The sequence below is a fragment of the Calypte anna genome, chromosome 1 (assembly GCF_003957555.1).
Source record: "Calypte anna isolate BGI_N300 chromosome 1, bCalAnn1_v1.p, whole genome shotgun sequence".
NCBI lineage: Eukaryota > Metazoa > Chordata > Aves > Apodiformes > Trochilidae > Calypte > Calypte anna.
Window position 1 is genome coordinate 29,108,090 of NC_044244.1, and position 21,341 is coordinate 29,129,430.

General features: G+C 35.5%; 1 protein-coding gene across 2 annotated transcripts in view; it reads left to right on the forward strand.

Annotated features, from left to right (window-relative positions):
- The window catches only part of PPHLN1 (periphilin 1), a 63,011-nt gene that overhangs the window by 10,441 nt on the left and 31,229 nt on the right, over nt 1-21,341 (forward strand). The window contains exons 6-8 of one of the 2 annotated variants that reach the window (XM_030456825.1): nt 12,266-12,522; nt 16,250-16,332; nt 20,370-20,489. In XM_030456825.1, the coding sequence (XP_030312685.1) occupies nt 12,266-12,522; nt 16,250-16,332; nt 20,370-20,489 (460 nt within the window). The remainder of the gene's footprint in view (nt 1-12,265; nt 12,523-16,249; nt 16,333-20,369; nt 20,490-21,341) is intronic. The other variant, XM_030456832.1, reaches the window with a different exon arrangement.

The window sequence follows — 21,341 nt, forward strand, 5'->3', positions numbered from 1 at the left end:
GACACAACAGTGAAAAAGTGTCTTCTAGCTACATTGTTTGAAATACAAATTAAATAAATGGTATGACATTAAAGTCTCTGTTTTAGTATTTAGTTAGTGAGACTAGGAGGCATAATGATAGCATCTTTGGGATGTTAGCCTGCATCTCCCTGACCAGTCACACTTTTTATTTGGCTTCAGAGAATTCTTGGATCTTATATTTGCTTCTGTGACTGCAGTAGTTTGGGGCCACAATACAAGGGAAAGATACTGTCACCATTTCAAAGGCTGCTGGGGTGGATAATGGTGAACAAAGTTCACCATAGCCTTGTTCTGAACTCTCTCTTTTCTTAGTCTGAGAAGTAGGTATTTCCTTCATACATCATTAATTTATGAGCACTTAGCCTATACCTTGGGTTTTCATCTTAGAAGTTTAAGGAACAGTATTAAGCAGCAAGGCTGTAATACACATGCCTGCAATTATGTTTGATATGGGATTATTTTAGATGATAAAGTGCACAGCATAATGTTAACGTGCAAAATTTATGGGCACTCATGAAACTCACCTTAAACAAAAATTAATTGTTGGTATAACTGAACTGTATTAACAGTCTAATTTAAGAATCACTTTTAGTTCAAAATTAATTATTGTGGAAAGAGTATGTCTATACAGAAAAAGTTTTAATAAAAGCTGGTTTACTTTTTTTTCATTGTACATACACTTCTTAGTTTCTAAACCTCTTTTTTCACCTGCTTCTCTGTGTCTCAAGGTCAGTGTTGGTCAAGCAGTGAGTTGTCCGTATCTTGATTCTTGCTGGGTGGATTTGAAGTTCATGTTGACGGCTGCTTCTTCCTTGCCCTGACATGTACCTGGGGTCATTTTTAGGCTTGTTAACATCTTTGCTTCTTCTCTATTGATATACAGCTCCATGTCATAACCGAATTTACCATATATGATGCCTTTTGAACATTTTAGATCATATTTTCCTCATTCTTTTTGTTATGCCTAACACTAGTTTTGTCCATCTGACCATTGGCAAATGGTTTATAGCACAGGAGTTTCTAGTGCTAGGCCTGTACCTCCATCTCTTGTCATGTCAAGCTTGTACCTTTATGTGCCACATCTTGTATATCCATGTCTCAAGGTGTCTGCTAGTAACCAGGCTTGGATTGTATATACTACACCATGTTAGTCATAAATGTCTGATTCTACATAGAGTAATGCCTTGTTGTACTGTACAAGTAAAGATCACCAAATGTAAAGCAAGTTAGCTCTAGGTACCTGTCAATTATAAAAATTGCTGTTAAGACCTGTACCAAGTTATTAAAGGAAGATTTCAGGCAGGTCAAGAGAAGCTCAGACAGAGCAGGCCTGACAGCCTTGCTCAAAGCCTCAGCCTTGAGGTCTTGCAAACTCAATATGAAGCTGTTACTAGCAATGGCAATAGCTATTGGGCTACACTTTGCAGTAAATACCTGTTCCTTTACATGTTAGGATTTAGACATAGTGTAACTAGTTGATTACATAGCTTCATCAAAAAAGCTGCTTCTTCTACCATAAGGATATATGTGTGCTAGACTTCTCTCAAAATTGCATTCTTGGGGCTAGAAGCCACAGTGAAGAATTTTAAAAAGAAATGTGTAACATTTCTTGTATATTTTCCTCCAACTTCAGAATAGTTGATTAAAGCTGGAAAATAACTCCCAAAACTAAGACTGTTAGTGCCACGTAGTTTATTTTGTGCAGCACAAGAGTGGCACCCAGTGGTCAAAAAGATAGCATTCTTATTTCTTCCATTTAAAATGTGAGGATAAAATATCATCTCATTTTGCTGATGTGTTGATAGGTGATAGTCTCATCTAAGTCTTTGTTATGTATTTCAGAATATGTAACTTAAACAACTAAGTGCAGTAACACTAGGGAAGAACTTCAGAGAGAGATTTAGTTCAATTAAAGATATGAGAATGTATTTCCAGTTGAGTGAAGCCCTACTAATTATATAAATATGTGTTAACATGTGAGAAGTCTGACTACAGAAGAGTACAGGAATAATAAATAAACTTAAGTGTCAAATCCTGTGATCAGACTGCTAAAAACCTAGAGCATAATATGCTTGGTAATAAACTTAATGATGATTTTTTTCTCACTAGTCAACTATCTAGTGGATCTCAACACAGGAAATCAAAGTACAGTACTTGATACATGTTGTGTCATGTGGTGAAATCAGTAATTACTTTCCACTTGCACTATAAAATATGAGATTAAAAATTATTAGATGTGAAAATGCTTTCTCTCTGGATATGACGAAAGTTATTTTGAATAAGTTCTTCTGGACTATATATAATTTTTTTTCTTTGAGGTAGTAGGAGATTTAATATTATGTTAACCAGAAGAACTTTTTTTAAAATTGCATGGGACATGGCTAAAAAAGAGTACAAAGTTAGATCTGTAAAGCTAAAAATACTCAGGAGACTTGTGAAGTTAGTGGGTTTTTGTTGCAGTCTGTAAACTATAAATTCTAAAAAGAATAGCTCTCTCATTAACATAAATTATTTGTTTTCTTGAGTCTTTTTTAAAACTCATTCAGCTGCTAAAAATATGGTATGGGAAGTTGTCAACATTATGTTTAGCATTTTCTCATAAGCATTAATCATTCATATTTCCCTGCTTTGGTATTTGGCAGTCATCAAAAATTAGTTTCTGATCTCTTAATTTTTGTTCCACTTATTTTTCTCTGGAATGCTGAAAAACATTGCTTGAGATTCTCCCAAAGTAAAAGCTGTTAATCTGGAATATCTAAAATCCTAAAATGGTGCAGAATTATGAGGAGTCAGAGTTGCCTATGCTGAAGAAGAAACAATCTGTTAAATTTTTCAGGGGTGGGTCTTTTTGTTGCTGTAGTTGTCTGTTTTGTGGAATTTTGTGTTTATTTCTGCTTTTTGTTTAAGGTTCCTGCCTTTTACTTAAAAAGGGGAAGTGCATGCTTGACTTAGTAGTTGCATATCTCTGGCTTGAGTTGTGATGAGCCTGCTGACCAGCAGCAATTCTCCATGGCTTACAGGAGGGTTGTTGAGGTTCTACCACTTGCCTTGGCTGTCTTTTTCTGGCCTTCATTCTCCTTACAGAGTTATGCTTCAGTTTCCAAGCAGCTGTCATTTGCCAATAGAGCCAAGCATTACTGAGTCTTTTCCTCTTTCCTGGACCACTCAGTTCTTGAGAGTTGTTAGCCCTGTTTTATACTATGCTCGGTGAACAACTGTCATCCATGGCTTCTTTATGGTAGTATAATTTTTTTTTATTAGTAGTAAAAGATAAAGTAATTCAGAGGATGTTCTGGGCAAAGATTTCAAAATCAGTTCCCATCCCACCTCTCTTGTTCTGTCCTAGAGTCTTCTTGCTGGGTTTCTGAATTCCAGGTCATAACCTGGTTTGAAGTGCCTCTTGGTTCAAGCCTTGCTGGCATGTATAAAGAAATGCACATCAAAAAAGAGTCTTGTAGCTTAGAGAACAGAGAATATTCTGCACACACAATGACAGTTTTAACGTCTTAGTGATGCTGTGAGAATTGTGAAACTTGAAAATTATGAGAGGAGCGGAGACCAAATAGCACATGACTTCTTTGTACATTTATCTTTTACTGGTGCTGATCACTTCTGGGGCTGTGTTATTACTTGTCTTTAGTGATGCATCAAACTCATTTATTCAAAGTGCTTGAGTTATTTCACACGTGTCAAATTTTTTTTAAAGTTGCTGAAAACTATTCTGTTATATATTGAAGAACTCCAGTTGCAGTACTTCTCAGAGCATGGGATTTTGCATACATGTTCTTCTTTATGAAGTCAGATCAACTTTTCAGTGTGAAATGCTTTAGAAGATTGTTAGCTGCTGTTTGCTTTAGTCACACCAAATTTTAATCCTTTTGAGTGCACAGAGCATTACTTCATCCTTTTTTTTTTCAGCCAAACTGAGTTCATAAGATGTGAAATATGTGAAACTTGGCAACTTAAGATGAGTAAGACTCATCTTCAAAGAGAAATTACAAAATGACGCACTTGTAAATCCAGCTATACATGCATTAAATTTGATCCTCAAAGTTATTGGAGGTCCAGATTTTTGTAACACAAGGGTTGCCATATTTGTAGACAAAGTACTCTGCATCAGTAGTAATGTTGGGTCATATAATATTAGAGTTCTGAGAACTGCTTACATAGGAAATTTTGAATATCTCTCAATTTGTTGGCATGAATTATATTTTCCTTTGTTAATGAAGGAAACTATGAGTACTCTTTTGCTTACTAGTTGTTAGGGGGTTTTTTCCATGCTTTGTGTGAAATTAGGAAGTAGTCTTAGTCCAGTCTTAAATACTAAAGCATTTGTGTATATCACACATATCCACTTATCTGTGGAGTGCACAGGAAATATTTTGTAATAAATAGGGATAATAAAAAAGTAATTTGTTAGTTGTTAGAAATGACAGAAAACTGGCAAAAATTGAAATTTAATTTTAAACAATTGGTCATCTGTGAACAACTAAGATTCAGCAAGCAGTTCTATATTTTGTTTTAGAAATCTTTTGAGTCAATGGCACGTTGCCTTCCCTCTGAAAATTTTATGTAGCTTTCTGAGTATGAAATATAAACTTAATTCTTTCTGGTGGTAAAGCATAGTAAACCCCAATTTTTTTAAGATAGATAAACCTTCACAGTGAGATCATGTTTACCAAAAGCCATGGAGAAAACTGGTAGCAAAGTGGGGTATAGAAGCCCAGCAGTTGTGGCTTTTTTATCTCTGAACTAGATAAATTATACATTACTAACTATAGCTCTGCTTCCATTTGGTGATTCAGCCCTTGCAGGTGCAGTATGTGGTGACAGGATGTTCTAGAGGAGTGGTCTGCAGACTGTACACTAAGAAGAAAATTGTTGTTTGGCAAGAATGGTTATTTTAAACCAAAACCTTTGATGAGAGAGTCTCCAGGTGGAAGTTAAGGGTCACTGACTCTTCTTTTGATAAAACAGGATTTAATATTGAGGATTGATGTGTCACAGGCCAAGGCAGTTATCTTTACATAATCAGTGTGCAGTCGCCTTTAAATTACAGGGTGTAGCTTTTTCTTGCCACACCCTCCCCCACACTCCCCATCCCCTATGTATTCTTTAATGAATGAAACACTAACCTTGTTTAAATATTTTATACTAATTTAAACCAGTGTATTATACTGTGGGAGGTCTTGAAGCTTTGTTTTTAAACTTTCTTGTAATGTAAACTGATCTTTGTCTTACTTACAGAAGAGAAACTTAGCCAAAGGGATTTATGAGATTGTGCTAAAACATATATAGTTCTGCTGTTCTGTTGCAATATTTGACAGCTCTTAAGGGACACCATACAAGAACCTTACTCTTTATTTAAAAACATATGTGAAGGGAAATAAATATGGCAGTTGCCCAAAGAAAATGGTCTTGCTTTTGACGGAGATTGATAAGCAATGTTCTAATAATTTTCATTAGCACATGCCTTTTTCTTTTAATAAATAAATGAAATCTCTACCAAAACATTGAACCTCTCAGGTATGGATACAAATTACTAGAGTAACTTGTTTATTCATATATGAATTTACAGTTTCCTTACAACAGGTCATTGTGGTCGATTCATTATACCTGTCTACAACTCCAGGCAAAGACTTGTCTGTTGAAATCTTCAGTTCAGAAGACCCATTTGTATTAGGCTGCTAGCTAAATCAGTTTACCTTGGCTTACAGTATTTTGGAGGGGTGGAAGGGGGAGCTGGAACTTTTTGGAACAAGATAATAGGTAATAGATAACTTAAAAGTAGATTTTAGTTTACACTAAACACGTAATGACTTCATATTACACTTCATGTCTTATGCAGCAGCCTTACTGATTTGGTACTTACTACATTTTCTTTGAGGGCTGTTATCTGCTCCCCTGTCTTTTTAGCTCCTGTGTGCTTGAGACCACCAATCTGTTTGCAAATTGATACTGATGTTCTATAATTTTGTTTTTATTACTTGGTCAAAGTTATGTATGTCTAATTGTAGAACTAATGCTCTGGGTTCCTTCAGACCACAGGTTTTTATTTTGAATGGATTTTAAAAACCCAAATCCTCTCATATCCGTATCATTTACTTTTAAAACTGCCCTGTGCTGAAGTCTACATAAAATTAAGAACAGTTCAGGACTGTCTGCTATTGTAAGTCAATGCAATTGAAAGTAAAAAAAGTTTCATTTCAGACAAGTCTGATGAATTATTTTCCTCCATTTAGCTTGGAACCCAGAGACTTAAAACTGTGTGTGAAGACTGGCTGTCTTCATACTAAGAATATTATGCTAAACTGAGTTTCAGTTGTTATTTATGTTGATATGCTTTGACCTTCTTTGTTTATATCCAGAATTTTACTAGAATCTGAATTCAAAGTGTGAGCTTGATTGAGAACCTATTTTCTTTTATTTCTTTGCAGAATTTCACATTTCAGTTCTCAAAACATGTTTGCTTTTGAAAGTTGCTTTACTAATTTTTTTTCCTTTTAGGACATGTTGCAGAACTCTGATTTAATTGCTTAAGTAATTTCCATCTCGGATTGAGATGAGGGAGTTTAAGCTTTAAATGAGCAAGCCAGCATATATTATTATTTTAATTTCTTTTTCTCTTAGTAATTTTTCCACATGAGCTTCTGAGGTTGATGCAAGAATTCTATCATTCAGCCAGGATCCTGGAACCTCCTACAGGAGCCTGAACTGTGATTTTTTTTATTTTTTTTTTCTCCTTGTTTATGGGAGACTCCTTTGATTGTTGATGGTAGTAGAAAGGTGTAGGCATTCTATTTCACTCCAGAATGCTGTCATGGAAGCTTTGTTTTTCTAATCAAAATATTTTGAAATTTCTCATTTGAGGCAACTGCCAAATTAGCAGAACTTTTTTTCCCCTGCTGAGGTTGTAAATGTAAAGTCTAGTGCAGCTGAGCTTACTTTTTCTATGAAACTTCAAAGGGTTCTAAATCTTGGTTTTAGCTCCTGCTGAGAGCCATAGCATGAGAATAGGTAAGATTGTTTCCAAGAAACATACTTAAAATAGGTGATTCAGCCTGATTCTGTGTGCGTGGTATTTCTCATACTACAGTCCTTTGAAATGTTTTTGTTACATTTAAAAATAGTCTCTATGTTGTGACTCTTAAGGATTGATGAAATAGTCTATGGACTAAAACCAGGTTGTTACAATCTTCTCAAATTGCTTTCTGATAATCTTAAAAACCCATCTTGAATTATTGTTGAATGAGGCACAGCTAGATAGTAAACTGGCTTAGTAACTATTAGTTAACAAAAAATACAGTAAACACACCAAGCTGGATAACAAAAACCCTTGAAGTTCTCATAATGGCTGTTCTCAACTGCTATTGTTTTTATTCAACTTACTTTTGATCCAAAACAATATTGTATTTTAAGGATCTCTGGCTTTTTGTGTGTACAGCTATTTCTCAGTGCAGTTTCTGTAAGGTTGTAAATTAGTCATATGCAATTGTCTTTTTTTTTTTTTTTTTTTTTAGCATTGGATGGGAAGTGTTAACTATAGTTATTATTATGCTTTGATATATAGTAAGGACAAATTAGTAATGTGTGCAAACTCAGTTAAGTTTTTTCATAACATTGATTTGTCCCTTCAGGTTAAGTCATGTTATGGGAAAACAATTATTTTCTGCTTATGGATGATGTTTGCATGATGCTAATAAAGCGTAAGGAAGACCTTCTGTTTACAGAGCCAACATTCTAAAGATAAAATTTAGTACCTGTATGCTCTAACAGCTTGACTAACACCTCACTTTAAAGAAGACTTTAAAAAGCAAACTCATCTGGTCCAGTTTTATAGCTAACATTATAACTGGATGGTAGATGGTATCAAGATAGCAAATTAATGCTGTATTGAGAAATAATGAGGCAACTCCCGTGGATAACACTTGGATATTCTGGAGAGGTTTTCTAACAAATAATGTTGAAAAACACCTTGGTACTGAGAGACAAGAGGATGGGAAAGGGAATGGAGTCCTCCTTAGAGTCCAGACATCTACTGTTCTGGTGGACATCTAACTGAATCAAGGACCAGCCAATGAATTGCTTTAATGAATGTAGCCATGGGTCAGGATGGGGAGTATTGTCACAGGGGATTTGGCTTTAGTTTCCCTTAGGAAGATACATGCTTCATCTGTTAAGTTCCAAAGACTTGCTTGTTATAGCTCAATATACTAAACATTTCAGGCAATTTTAATTCCCATGGAGAGAGGGTGGGAGTCCTAGGATGAGCTCTGCTTAGATATTGTTTGTTGACATGAATAAAAGTTGCTTCCCTGCCTGTCCCCTCTCCCCCTTAACTAACAAAATGAGATGTGCTGTAACTTTAAGTAGAGGAGAAGAAAAACTTTGGTGTTACTGACAGTATAGGCATCCTTTTGTAAACATTTCTCTGCAAAGAGAAGGTTTTCAATACACCATTTCTATCCACTTCTCCATTTGAGTGTGTTATGATATACATCTGAGGAAATGTTAATAAGTAAAGCAGTTCTGTGAACACGTGCCATTGGTATTGTTTTTTAAAAGTGATGCTATTTTTGCATGGTAACAAATTATTCTTAATGTTAGTCTTTGCATATGTGCGTAACAATACAGGGTTATATCCCTTGTGTATGAAACTTCATAGTACTGGTTTGTGAGTTGATACCAAGTGCTTTTCTCTAAGTGCAACTGAATTTTGATGCCATTACACCCAAGTGTTGTGTCAGCCAAGTGTGGGGATGTTTTTCTCTTCCAAAATATGACTTTTAACAGTTGAATTGTATTAAATGAAGTGGGGTGAAAAGTGGCATCAGTGAGGAGTTTGTGTTTCTAGATGATGATGTTAGTAGTACAACATGAAGCATAAGAATCCTGAAGCATTAATATATTTTTAATTTTTGTTAAAAATTTGGTATGTCTAGTTACCCTTTTCTACATGAGGTTTACTACTGTTTTGCATATTTTTACCTTCAAACAAAAAGCTTTTGATAAGATTACTCTAACTACACCTCTATTAGTCTAACTAGAAATGTTAATTTCATTTAAAGGAAATGGAAATATCACAAGTACTGCAGTCACTTGCTTAGTTATACAATTTTCAAAGCCAGTATACTTAAGAAATCTCATAATTTCAAATGTTCAAATGAAAGCTGATGAAGCTAGATGGAATTAATTACAAATACAGTGGTGTACTTCACTGTATTGTTTTTAACTTATAATGAGCCAGTATAAAGATCTTTGCAACACAACAAGGTGTTATAGTCAGTTTCTGAAGCAGAACAAGTAAATTGTTGGTTTGTTGCACAAACATGTCTTGTATACTTGGGAAAGAAATGAGTCCTGAGAGAGAGGATGGCGGCTGTAATCTTCTACCACCTACATTTTCTTAGAAGATGTTAAAAATAAGAGTGTTTGCTTTTTGGATGCTTTAAAACAGCAAATCTTTGGTGAAACTTGAAGGTCAGGGGTGTAATATATTTTATCAAATGTTTTTCACATCATCTGAATCCGATTGGTAGCTCCATTAGCCCCTGCAGTGTTCTGACAAGGAAGGCAAGAGAATTTATTTTTTTTTCATTCTTCCTTACCCTTGACTTTGTTTTATGACACTAAGAAAGTGTAGTGAGTTAAGCATGGTTCAGATCTTCCCTATTTTATCTCTTTGCACTGAAGCCTGGTGTCTTATGAGATAGTAATTTCTTCAATTTATTTATAAAATTGCGTGAGTTGCTTTTAGACAAGGTTAGTAATCAAGCCCAAGCCTTTTAATGGAATCTCTGACCCCTTTGACAATAGCAATAATCTTTCTTTGGTAGAAGGGGTCACATCACTTTTCTGTTGGCTCTTCATCAGGGTGATAGACTGCACTCATCTGTGAATTACTGAAATAACCTACAGTCCCTGCTCTGTAGCGATATGCAGCTGAGTTGTTAGTCTCTTCAGTGCATGCTCAGAAGTGTGGCTTATGTCCTCTGTGGCTGAACTACATTGTAGTGTAGTTTGAGTTGAAAAGATGGATGCAGAAGTCTGAGAGAATAGTAAGCATAAAGTATTGTACACAGTTGTCCTTTAGCAAAAAATTGAGCGTGAACCAAGACTCCTGTTACAGAAAAAAGTTTTCCCTGATTTGCATGTGATGTGCTTTCATGTACCCAAGTACGCCTCCATTCCAGATATTTCACAGCTAGCAAGTAATTGAATTTTGCCTTTATGTACTCTTAAAATCATAGAATCATAGAATGGTTTGGGTTGGAAGGGACCTTAAAGATCATCTAGTTCCAAGTCCTCTGCATGGGCAGGGACACCTCCCACCAGACCAGGTTGCTCAAAGCCCCATCCAACCTGGCCTTGAACACTTACAGGGAGCGGGCAGGTACAGCTTCCTTGGGCAACCTGTGACACTGTCTCACCACCCTCACAGGAAAGAATTTCTTCCTAATGTCTAGCCTAAATCTCCCTTCTTTAAGTTTGAAACCGTTTTCGTTTGCCCTATTGCTACACACCCATGTAAGTAGCCCTACCCCAGCTTTCTTGTAGGCTGCCTTCAGATATTTCAAAGCCACCATAAGATCACCTTGGAGCCTCCTCTTCTTTAGGCTGAACAACCCCACATTCTTCAGCCTGTCTTCACAGGGGAGGTGCTCCAGACCTCTGATCGTTTCAGTGGCCCTCCTCTGGACACATTCAAGGTTTTATATGAAAATTTTCAAAATAAAGGTGCAGGTTTTTTTCCTGATACTTTGTGTGACGTTCCACTCAGGTGAGCTGAAGGATTGTCTGTATTTTTACTGGCTATGCCCCTGCACTGATGATTTTTCTCTTGCAGAATAACCTCAGTGGTTTTTGTGAGATGTTTGCTCCCTGAAGCAGAACCACTAGGGCAGATCTGCTTTCCAATGTAAAACTGAATCAACACTGTATAAAACACATCAGTGTAGCAGAGTTTGTGTTCCTGTGGTTCTGCCTGTGTAGTTTCAGTAGTCCAAAGCAACTTTGGCAGACTGAAATCCTTTGTAACCCATCACAAATATGGGCTCATAACATGCTATAGGAATTGTACACTAGAGGGCTTTTTTCTTTCTCTCTACCTACATAAAACGAGCTACGTCTACTAAGTGAGACCACCACATCTTTGCTCATCTTTGACATATTTCCTTATTTAAAATACTGGACTATGATGAGAAATAGGAGAGAAAAGCAGGAAAATAAGGAACATTCTGACTTACTTTAAAGAGGTTGAAGTATTAATTTTTACTTAATGCTGTGGACGTACTTGGTTCTCTTGGCAGTGTGTTTTCTGACGAAGGCAAGTGTTTGTTAGCTTTGAGATTCTTTAGGAAAAGTTTGATTTGATACTTTTTTTTTTTTTTACATTTTACATATTTATTAACATAATTCGCAGGTAACCAGGACATTTGGAGGATGGTCTGAAATAAAAAGTAATGGAAAATTAGTGGAGACTTTTGGTGCTTAGGAGATTATGATTTACAGTCAGTTGGCTTTCATGTAATATTGAATGTATCTGTGGCATTTTACAGTAATGTTCAAAATTAATATTATGGTATTGTGAAAGACTCAGAATTTTTAGTATGTATAAATCTTAAAATTAATTTTATTCAAGGTTTGACATTGGATGGATACATAGGCATGAGGATAGTCTGCAGTTTTCTTTCTTTCTTTGTCCTTGCTGGTAATAAACTGAAATCCCTCAGTGATATTTCCCATAGGAAGGTGTGCAAAATCAGTAGAGAGAACTAGTCCCTTGAAGGTAAGAGTAACAGAAAAGTAGAGCTGAAAAACAGCTAAATAATGTGAGCATTATTAGCATATGCATTTTTAGCTTTTGTAAATTAAGACTTAATTTTCTGGTGAAGTTGACCATTGGGTGAAAGTGAAGCAAATAATAAGTGAGAGTCCCAATTTCCTGAATGTCTCTAGTATTTTTGCTTTAGTACTGAGAAACAGAAAGGAATTAGCTTCTAATGAGGAAAATGTTGAATGAAATCTGAAAAAAAATTACACATACTTTTTTTCTTTTATACTAATTTTTTCTACTTTCCTACTTGATTTGTATTCATTGTTTAGTACTCTAATAATGCTGAAGATTTCAGATACAGCTAACCTATTTACCAGACATAAAATATTACCATTGTGTTATCTGTAGTTACCGTTGTGTTATAGGAAGGATAACCAAGTAACTTTTATTTTTCTGGTTTTTTCAAAGGGACATCAGAGATGGCTTCAGAAGAAAAAGCTTCTATCCTTCTCATTACATGAGAGAGAGATCTCCTCATAAGAGGGACTCTCCTTTCTTCAAGGAATCACCAGGGAGCCGAAGGGATTCTCCACACAGCAGATCTGGCTCGAGTGTCAGCAGCAGGAGCTACTCTCCTGAAAGAAGCAAAGGCTATCCTTTCCATCAGTCCCAGCATAGCAGAAGTATGTCATCTTTACATAAAAGAAATATTTCTTCTCAGCAAGGTAATGGTGGATGAATGTTGACAACTCGTTAGTGAGGTGAGACTGCAAGTTTCACCTGCTTGTCACTGCTGTATAGCCCTTTTTTGTTATATGCTATCTATTACAATCAGAATACTAGGCAGTTTATACCAGTTATGTGTTTTTTTCATTGTATTCTCTGTTCCCTTATGAATTTCATGTGGAAGGGTATAGGTGTTATTTCAGTAGCAGCTCTAGACTGTAGGAGTTTCAACTGTGCAGCTTTTTCTATTATGTATGTTGCTTTCTTTTTAGCATCAGCTACTTCTGTTACTTCTTTGTTCTTCGTTGGCTTCTCTTACAAGAAACTTTGCTGTCATCTGTAGCAGATGACAACTTCTTGCAACCAGGGGAAAAGAGTGATTTAAAAAATGGAGAAATTAAAGTGCATACTGCTACTTGTTATATTTTCAGAAGATGCTCTTAGAACTCTATTTATTAGGGTTTTGAAGCTAGTTGTTTTTTAGCAAATTCTCTCAAATCTTGCTTTTCTCGAAGAAATGTGAAACATATCTCATTCAAGTGTATGCAGTGTCTATTCTGCTTTTTATAACCAGAAATGTAATGAATAATCTGTTTTGAAAATATTTAAGGTTTTCCTGTTTAAATGAACTGCAAAAAGAATTCAAAATGGCTTTTCTTAGTATATTACAATCTTACCACTGCTGTTAGTAGAGCTTATGTAGATTAAATTTATTTGATTTCCCTTTCTGCAAATGCTTTCTAGTGAACTATACAAACCTCCAGTTCCTTTTGCCAGCTTTTAAAAAATTAAATAGATATTTTTATATTCACTGATAGGTATGTTGTGTATTTCCAGAGTGGCACACTGAATCATTATGTAGCACTTGCCAAAAAAAGAACTTGTGGAGTTTAGGTAACATTGTTTAAATATTGAGGAAATCACTTCACACTTACCTTTCTACCTCATCATTGCAATTCTTTTAACATTTTGTAGCAATACTTAGTGAATATGAATTCCTGTAACTGTAGGAGAGGAAGAGAAAAATATGATAGACAACTAAATTTGTCTCAATGTAGATGTGCAGATTGTAATTACCAAGAACAAGAAAAAATATTGAGACACCTTATTAAAACTGCAAATGTTTCAGGGGTGTCCTAGTATTCTGAGTTGACTTCTCCACAAAGCAGAAAAGATGTTAGTCAAGAGAGGAAATTACATTTAGCGCTGTGGCTCCTGGGTTTTTTTTTCCATCTGCATTGTTAAACACCTCTCCCCATCTTCTTTAAATCAGTTTTAACAGACCAAGTGGCTTGTACACTGTACTATTTATTTATAAGTGCCTGCTCCCTGGAAAATAGTACTACTAAACCGTTCCTTTAAATGACTGAATTAAAATAGCCTATTTGCAAGGTATAAATGGATTATATAATAGTTTTAGAATCATGTTTGGATATCATTTGTCAAAGGTAAGTTCATTATTATTTAAAAGGAACAAAATGGGACATTTATGTCAGCAGTATGTTTTATTCTGTACTCAAATGGTTTTACAACATGCAAAGTATATACTGTTTCATACAGAACTTGTAGCACCACATCTTTTAAAATAGCAGAATACCATTCAAAATCATGCTGTCTGAATCAGTTGGCCTGATGACATCCACTGAAGGGAGAACACCCCATGCTCTCCACACCTTCAAAGATTGGTATAGATACAAAATTTGAACAGTACAACTGGGGGAGGTTGTAAGCTCAGTGGAAGAGGCTGGAGAGCAGAAGGGTGGTATTCCTTCACCAGGCTACTCTGCAACAGGCCTGTAGAGTGGGATGCTGTGGGGAGATGCAAGAAGGCAAGTAATGGTGCTCAGAAAGCACCATGTTTGATTGTACAAGTAGGGCTTGTGTGTTCAAAATAGCCCCATACATTCAGAAAAAACCCCAACCTAATAATGTCTGTAAATTAAATGGTGGTTTCTCTCACTCATTAACTTTGAGTTATTTACTGCCACTTGTATCAGTTTATTTCATCTGTTCAAGCACAAATTTAATCCACTCAACTAAAATAATCTCTAAAAAATCCAGTGTGATGAAGGAGACTTGTAAGAGACAGAATTAAGAGTGGTGTGTAAATTTAAAAGGAGTAGCTCATCCATGGGGCTGGAAAGGTGGTATCACTGTAGCAAAGCTTCTGCATTACTTGGTGGTATCAAGAGACATACTGTGCTTTGGGGAGTCTGACAGATATGTGACATAATTATTCTATTTTCACATCTTTGGTTCTATATACTTTGTATTCATAAGAACTTTTAATTGTTCACAGTTTTTGCTTTTTCATTTCATTGTTAAAGAGCTTTTTAAATTAAAGGCATTTCATAATGTTTTTTGTTTCATGGCTACTAGAAATTCTTAAATGAGGCTGCTTGCTGGGTTTTTAAGTATGCTCTCCATTTAGCATCATCTCCAAATTGAGGGTTAAAGTGCAATTTGGAACATTTGCTTTTGCCAGAATAACTTCCCCAGCTATTTTCAGAACCATTTTTTGAAAAGACTGATCAGTAGATATGAAGATTTTGGCATTGATTAGTAGGTCTTCAGCATCATAGCAGTAACTTGCTTGCCTCTCAGTGTGTAGACATGAGCAGATTTTTAATCTTTGCTTTGGAAAGAGTCAACATTGTGGTATGAAATATGGTATGAAAATGTGGCAAAAGAGTAGAAAATCAACTTTTCAAATAAGTCTTAAAGTTTTTATATTGTTAAAGTATGCATTTTGCATAGATATCTCCTGATGTTTTTGTGTAGCTAGTGGTATTTTAAAATGCACAACACAATGCAGTCTTTTTTATGTCATTGAGAAAAAAATAGAATAGCTCAGCTGTTAGGAGTGAAATGCCATGTTTACTCTTTATTGCTTTGACTCATTAAATTAAAGCCATATTTGTTTATAGTTTTACTAAAATAATTTGTATCCTAATATTCATAAGTATTTGACAGACTTTTAAATTCATCCCTTACTTACTTGTATTGATACAAATTTAATGGAAGCTAAGGTAAGTCTAAATTGCTTGCCATTAGTGAACAGTCAGCCATTTCACAATGAGTGTAAATAGTCAGGTTAAATTAGGCCTACTGACAGCACATTTGCTTTTTGTGTTTACCTTTTGCAGATTCCTTGGATGTAATCCATGGACTCCAGGTTGAAAACTAGTAGTTTACACTGCAACCAGTTGTGCTGCTGCAGGCTGCCTGTAACCAGTCTGTGGCAAAGCTATGCATAGACAGTGACTAGCACAGTGGATTTGAATTGTCATTTTGCCAAATTTAACCCTTGCAAGAAAAACACTGATCACCACTATCTAACTGGTGGTTGGTGTAATACAGGACTGTTTCCCATGGCTGGGCTTTTCAACATACTGTCACCTGCTAAACCAGTTCCTACCCTGCCTGGTTTCCTGGAGTGATTGACTGGTGTCTAATATCTCACATGTTTATATTATTACAGGAATATGAAAAAGTAAAATCACATCATCTTGCCAAATCATATTGTTACATTGGGTTTTCCTAAATATATGAAATAATACAGCTGTGTCTCTTTGTAAAGAGAAGAAAGTATTATCAACATTTATTGGATGATGAAACTTGTAGGTTTCATGTCTGAATGGAGCAATTTTTTCTAGGCCAGTAAGGCTATTTGGGACTTAGATCTTCAATATAATTTTCCAGTCATGAATTTTTCCTTAATTGCAGGTAAAGAGAGGACATCAGTTCAGTCACTGAAAACATCAAGAGATGCATCACCTTCAGGCTCCGTAGTTGTACCGTCCTCAAAGGTGAATTTTCTTTTGAAGTGCTTCTCACTGTAATTTCAGATTGCTCATTGTTGTTGGATTTTTTTTCCTCAGTTGGAAGGAGATACTGTATGGAGCTGTTAAGGAAAGGAGCATCCTGAATTACTCTGCAATCAGCAGAGAATAGGTTGCGTTTATCTGGCAGGAGGTGCTGATAAAGCTTTGTATCTAATTACAACAACAAACCTTTTATTCTGTATCTCGTATATTCTAGTAGAAAGGCAGTTTTGTATGTTTAAAAATGTTGTTTTCCAAAGTCCAGCATGTGCTGGAAAAGGAATGGGGAGGAGAGAATGAGGGAAGCAGTTTTTAGAAGCAACAGCTCAATTGGACAAGCCTGTATTTGCACTGAACTCCATCCCTCAGTGATTCCTAAGCTGTGACTAGATTTGGAAACTGTGGTGGAGTATCTGACTGACTGGGAAGATAATGAGAATAGCAGTGTTGGCTTGGAATCGGGGCTGCTGGAGGATGTGGCAAGAATGATGGTGTTTACTTGGGGAGGGAGCCACACTGGAAGATAGCTTGGTAAATGCCATTTTCTATTCTAAAAGTTGCTGTTTAATTTCCTGTTAAAAAAAATCTTGTGATCTGAGCACCAACTACACAATCTTCCTAATTAGTTAAATGGACAGACTAATAAATACTACTGAGCAATCTGCATTCAATATTGTTCTAGCTGTTCTGTGACAGCAAAAACATTTTCTTGCCACTGGCTGCTTGCCTGTAAATTATATTTGAGGTTAAAATGAACACTTCTACAGGAGTATTTTCTCTAAATTACTGAGAAATATTTTAATGAGAAGTAAAGAAACAAGACATTATATTGTTCTAAGTGAATAAGGACTTATTAAAAATTAGCATTTGCCCTAAGCAGCATGGTATACAATCCTGGTTCTTGTATTTTTCATAAAAGCAGTGAAATCCTTAAATCAAAATAATAAAAATAAAATAATTGCAAGAAAGAAAGGTACTTTTTGTTGTGAGAAGGTGAGACTGAAGGAAATAATTAGTTGGGGAAAAAAAATCAGGCCTTGGTTGTGCTGTATCATTCTAAGTCCTTATCCCTTATGCAGTTTGTTAGAACTGCTGTGCTAGGCAGTAGCTAATTACTGATATGGAGCAAGGTGTATTTTCAGCACTGTAAATAATGAAAGTAAGATAAAAGTTGTAACACACAAGTTATATTAATTTGGGTTATAAAATAAACTTCATGATTGGTTCACCTATTTTGTTTGCACACTCAGCATACTATATCTTAATTCCAAATCCTTGCTTAATACAAACTTTTGAGAACAAGGAGGCGTTGAAAAATCTCTTGCTCTTGTATTAATATGAAGTGTGAGCTTGAACTATCAAGTATTCTTTAAATGTTCTGCTTTCTTCTTCTGTCAGTATTAGTTTTGTTGCCAGCAGTTGGCGTGTATCTGCTGGCAGTGGCTATCCACTTCATGTAAGCACCACAAAATAACATTCTGGTTTATGGAAATAGTTTCCCAAGACAATGCAAATATTTATTGGGTACGCATCAGCTGCAGAAGTTGATGTACTTTAGTGATCTTTTATTGCTTTTCTCTTGGAGTCTGAAATCTGCTTGTAAATATACTGTTGTGTATATCAACCTCTCAGGTTGATGGCTGGGTTACACTGGCCAGTTAAGATTAAAGGATAAAATTTTCAATGCTGTAACAAACCTATATGCTTCTGCAGCAATATGTCTTTTCACAAAACTAACTATTGGCAAATCTGAAAAGGTATTCTTATCTGACTTGTAATTAATTTTTTTACATATTCATGCATGAGAATTAATGTATTTTTGGTGTTATCTGATCATAGCCACCTCTATTAATTGTCTATAGCATGAAATACTTTGTGTTTCTCTTTAATAGCTGTTTGGACTGCAAGCCTTGGAGGCTTTAACCAGCAGAAAGCAGATATGTAAGACAGGGAAAGCTTCCCAGCAAAGAGAGCAGAAAACTGACAGGTTTTTGAGTTATCATATGCGTAAGGTAAAAATAGAATAAAAGACGCCTCTGAGGCAGGGGGAGGTTTTGTTCCTTTTTATGAGTTACCATAGAAAAATCATAGCCATTCAGGTTAGAGGAGACCTGTATGAACATCCAACCCAACCTTTAAATGTACTAAATTGTTAATTTCTCATAAGCTTGCAGTCTAAGCAACTATGTCGCTCTTCTTCAGTTCTAGTGTACCCATGGAAATACCATTACTTTATTACATAAAATGCACTCAGGGCTTTTAAATACATATGTATTGACATGTGACCTATAGAAAATTAAAAACAGGTTCCATTTGTTGTAATCCAGTAGAGTGTTTAGTTTCTGTTTATGGCTTGTGGAAATGCTCTTAAGTCATGTGAGATTTTATTTATCTTTCCATGCAAAGCTAACTGTTGGTCACAAAGATACTCATCTTCTTTTGTTAGTACTGGACAGAGCTACATTTGAGCAAAGAGAGATTTGTAATAATACCACCATGTAAGATCTTTTAGCAGCTAGGGAAAAGTCATTCTAAAGGTAGAAGTCAAGAATTCTATGGTAAATAAGAACTCAAGGGGAAAAAAATGGGCAGCAGATAGTGTGCAGTGAGACTAGTGTAAGAATAATGTTATAGTTTGGAAATATGAACTGAGCTAGTTACTCATTATATTACCCCTTTCTGTTAAAAACCCTCTTTGTACCCCTGCGTCTTGAAGTTTGTCACATCCTGAATCTGCTGGTTACAATTCTGTAATTTACAATTATAGAAAATGGGATTCCTATTTAAACATTGTGTTGCACTTGTGTTGTTCTGGGTTCAGTAAAGGTGGTGTCTTCATGACACAGAATCCTGGAAGGGTTCTGTGTATTCTGTATTTATTTCATACTACAGTAGGAAGAGATGTTTGGATAATATTTTCTGTGAGGTAAGCACAACAGGTCTGAAGATCAAGCAGTCTTATTCCAGGTCACAGTATTTGCATCCTCTGGCTATTTATATTATTTGGAATTAACTAATGATAGAGGGAGGGATGTTGATTTTTTCATTTGTTTTGTGGGGTTTTTTATTATTTATTTTTTATTATTTGTTTGGTTTTTGTGGGGTTTTGTTTGGTCTGGGTTTTTTTTTTCCAGTCTGGCTAAGATGGAACAGGTGTTGGGTAGAAATTGTGACAGTCTTTTTCAGGCAGTAGGATTTTTTGTAGCTCTTTTCATTATCCATCCTAGTGTTGCAGTTATTAATACTAGAGTTATATAGGTTCTTGGATGGATGCTTCTATTCATATAGTTAATTCAAATGAACTACCAATGTATTGGTAACGGGATTTATAAAGCTTGCTATTCCTAACATGGTTTTTTATGTGGGTATTTTGTCATTGTCTGTTGCTCTGTTAGTAGAAGCCAAATCGTATTCTTTAAGAGAAATCAACTCTTAAATTTTATACTAATATTTTCATCTGACTCTATTATAAATGACCCACATTCCTCCAGATCAAAAATAATTAATTTTAATGAAAGCAGCTCCGATAATTTGAAGTATATTTGAAATACTTTTCATCCCTTATTAGCTGAGGTTTTATGCCCTACACAGTAGTTAATAATTTAGTAGAAATTATTTGCAGCCCCTTATGCCTGAAAATTATGTTGAATTAATAGATCACACTTGTATCTGACTTCTTAGTCTCCATTTGAGCCATGAGTCTTTAAACTTAACTGGTCTCATAATTTTTCTGTTATCTCTATCCCTTGAACTTAATAAAACTGATTCTGAAAGTATGGTACTTCTTTAAGCACTTTACTGAACTTAATTGAGGGTTTTGTTTTGTTTTGTTTTGTTTTGTTTTGTTTTTTTTGTCTGCTCACTCATCCACATTTTTTTTTAAGAAATAATACCTTCAGCTTCTCTATTTACTAATTTAATGTATTTCAGGGATCTGCCTAACTGTAGTTTAGTTTTGAAGATGTTCTGCCAGGTGTAAGTATATTTCATGTTAAACCTTGACCTGCATTGTTTTTGTACAGACCCTGGAAAAGAGCAACAGACTATCAGAAAAGGAACTTGCAGAAGCTGCAATCAAGTGGGCAGCTGAAAAGGCAGAAAAGGCTGATGAAAGCAATTTACCTGAAATAACAGAGTATGAGGTAAGACAACTGTTAGAATAGGCTTTTTTTTTCTGTACTCTCTGAAAGGTACATTTTGGAACCCTGAATTTGTCTGCCTATGCTGTTAAATGCTTGTTGAAAGGGAGAAGGAGACAAAAGCCTTGTGACTTATTTATTTATTCAAATATGCAAAAACAGAGTAGGTTTGTTAGTATGATTTGAATTCATGTTGAGCTACAACGGACAAAATAAAGCTCCAGCTCTCCCAGGGACTCTCCAAGAAACTCTTGCACTAGTGTAAGTATGTATACCTACTGAACTCCTTAAAACTAACAGGAGACTTCTGAGTCAAAATACAAGTGAACATGTAAAACATAAGACTAGAAGAGAAACTGTGGTTTACTGAGTTTGGTTCCTTGCCATGGCAGCCTGCCATCTCATGTATTCCTTTTCAGAAAGCAGTCCTCCTCTGTAAAAAAAAAATATCTTTTGGTATTATTTTGAACTTTTAAGTCATGTCCATTGATGTAATGGCTGGGTGCATCTTGATACTGGTCAGGAAGATTCTGTTGGATCAGAATAAACTGTTCAATTCTATGAAAAAAAAAAAAAAAGGAGAGAGAGAGAGAGAGGAGTTGCTGGAGTGACAGAAAAGAAGCAGTAAACTGATCCAAGTATGTGGAGGAGAGTATGTGCATGGAGACTTCTGAGAGGTTCAGGAGAGTTAATAGTGAAATGTCACTTCTGTTCTTGATGAGGGGAAGGTAATGCAGTGGAGGAGGGAAGAACAAGTGGGCCATATGGAGAAGAGTTGTTTAAAGCTCCTCTGTACCTCAGAGAAAATTGGAATGGAGAAAAAAATCAAAAGAGAGAGATTCAGAATGTAACAGT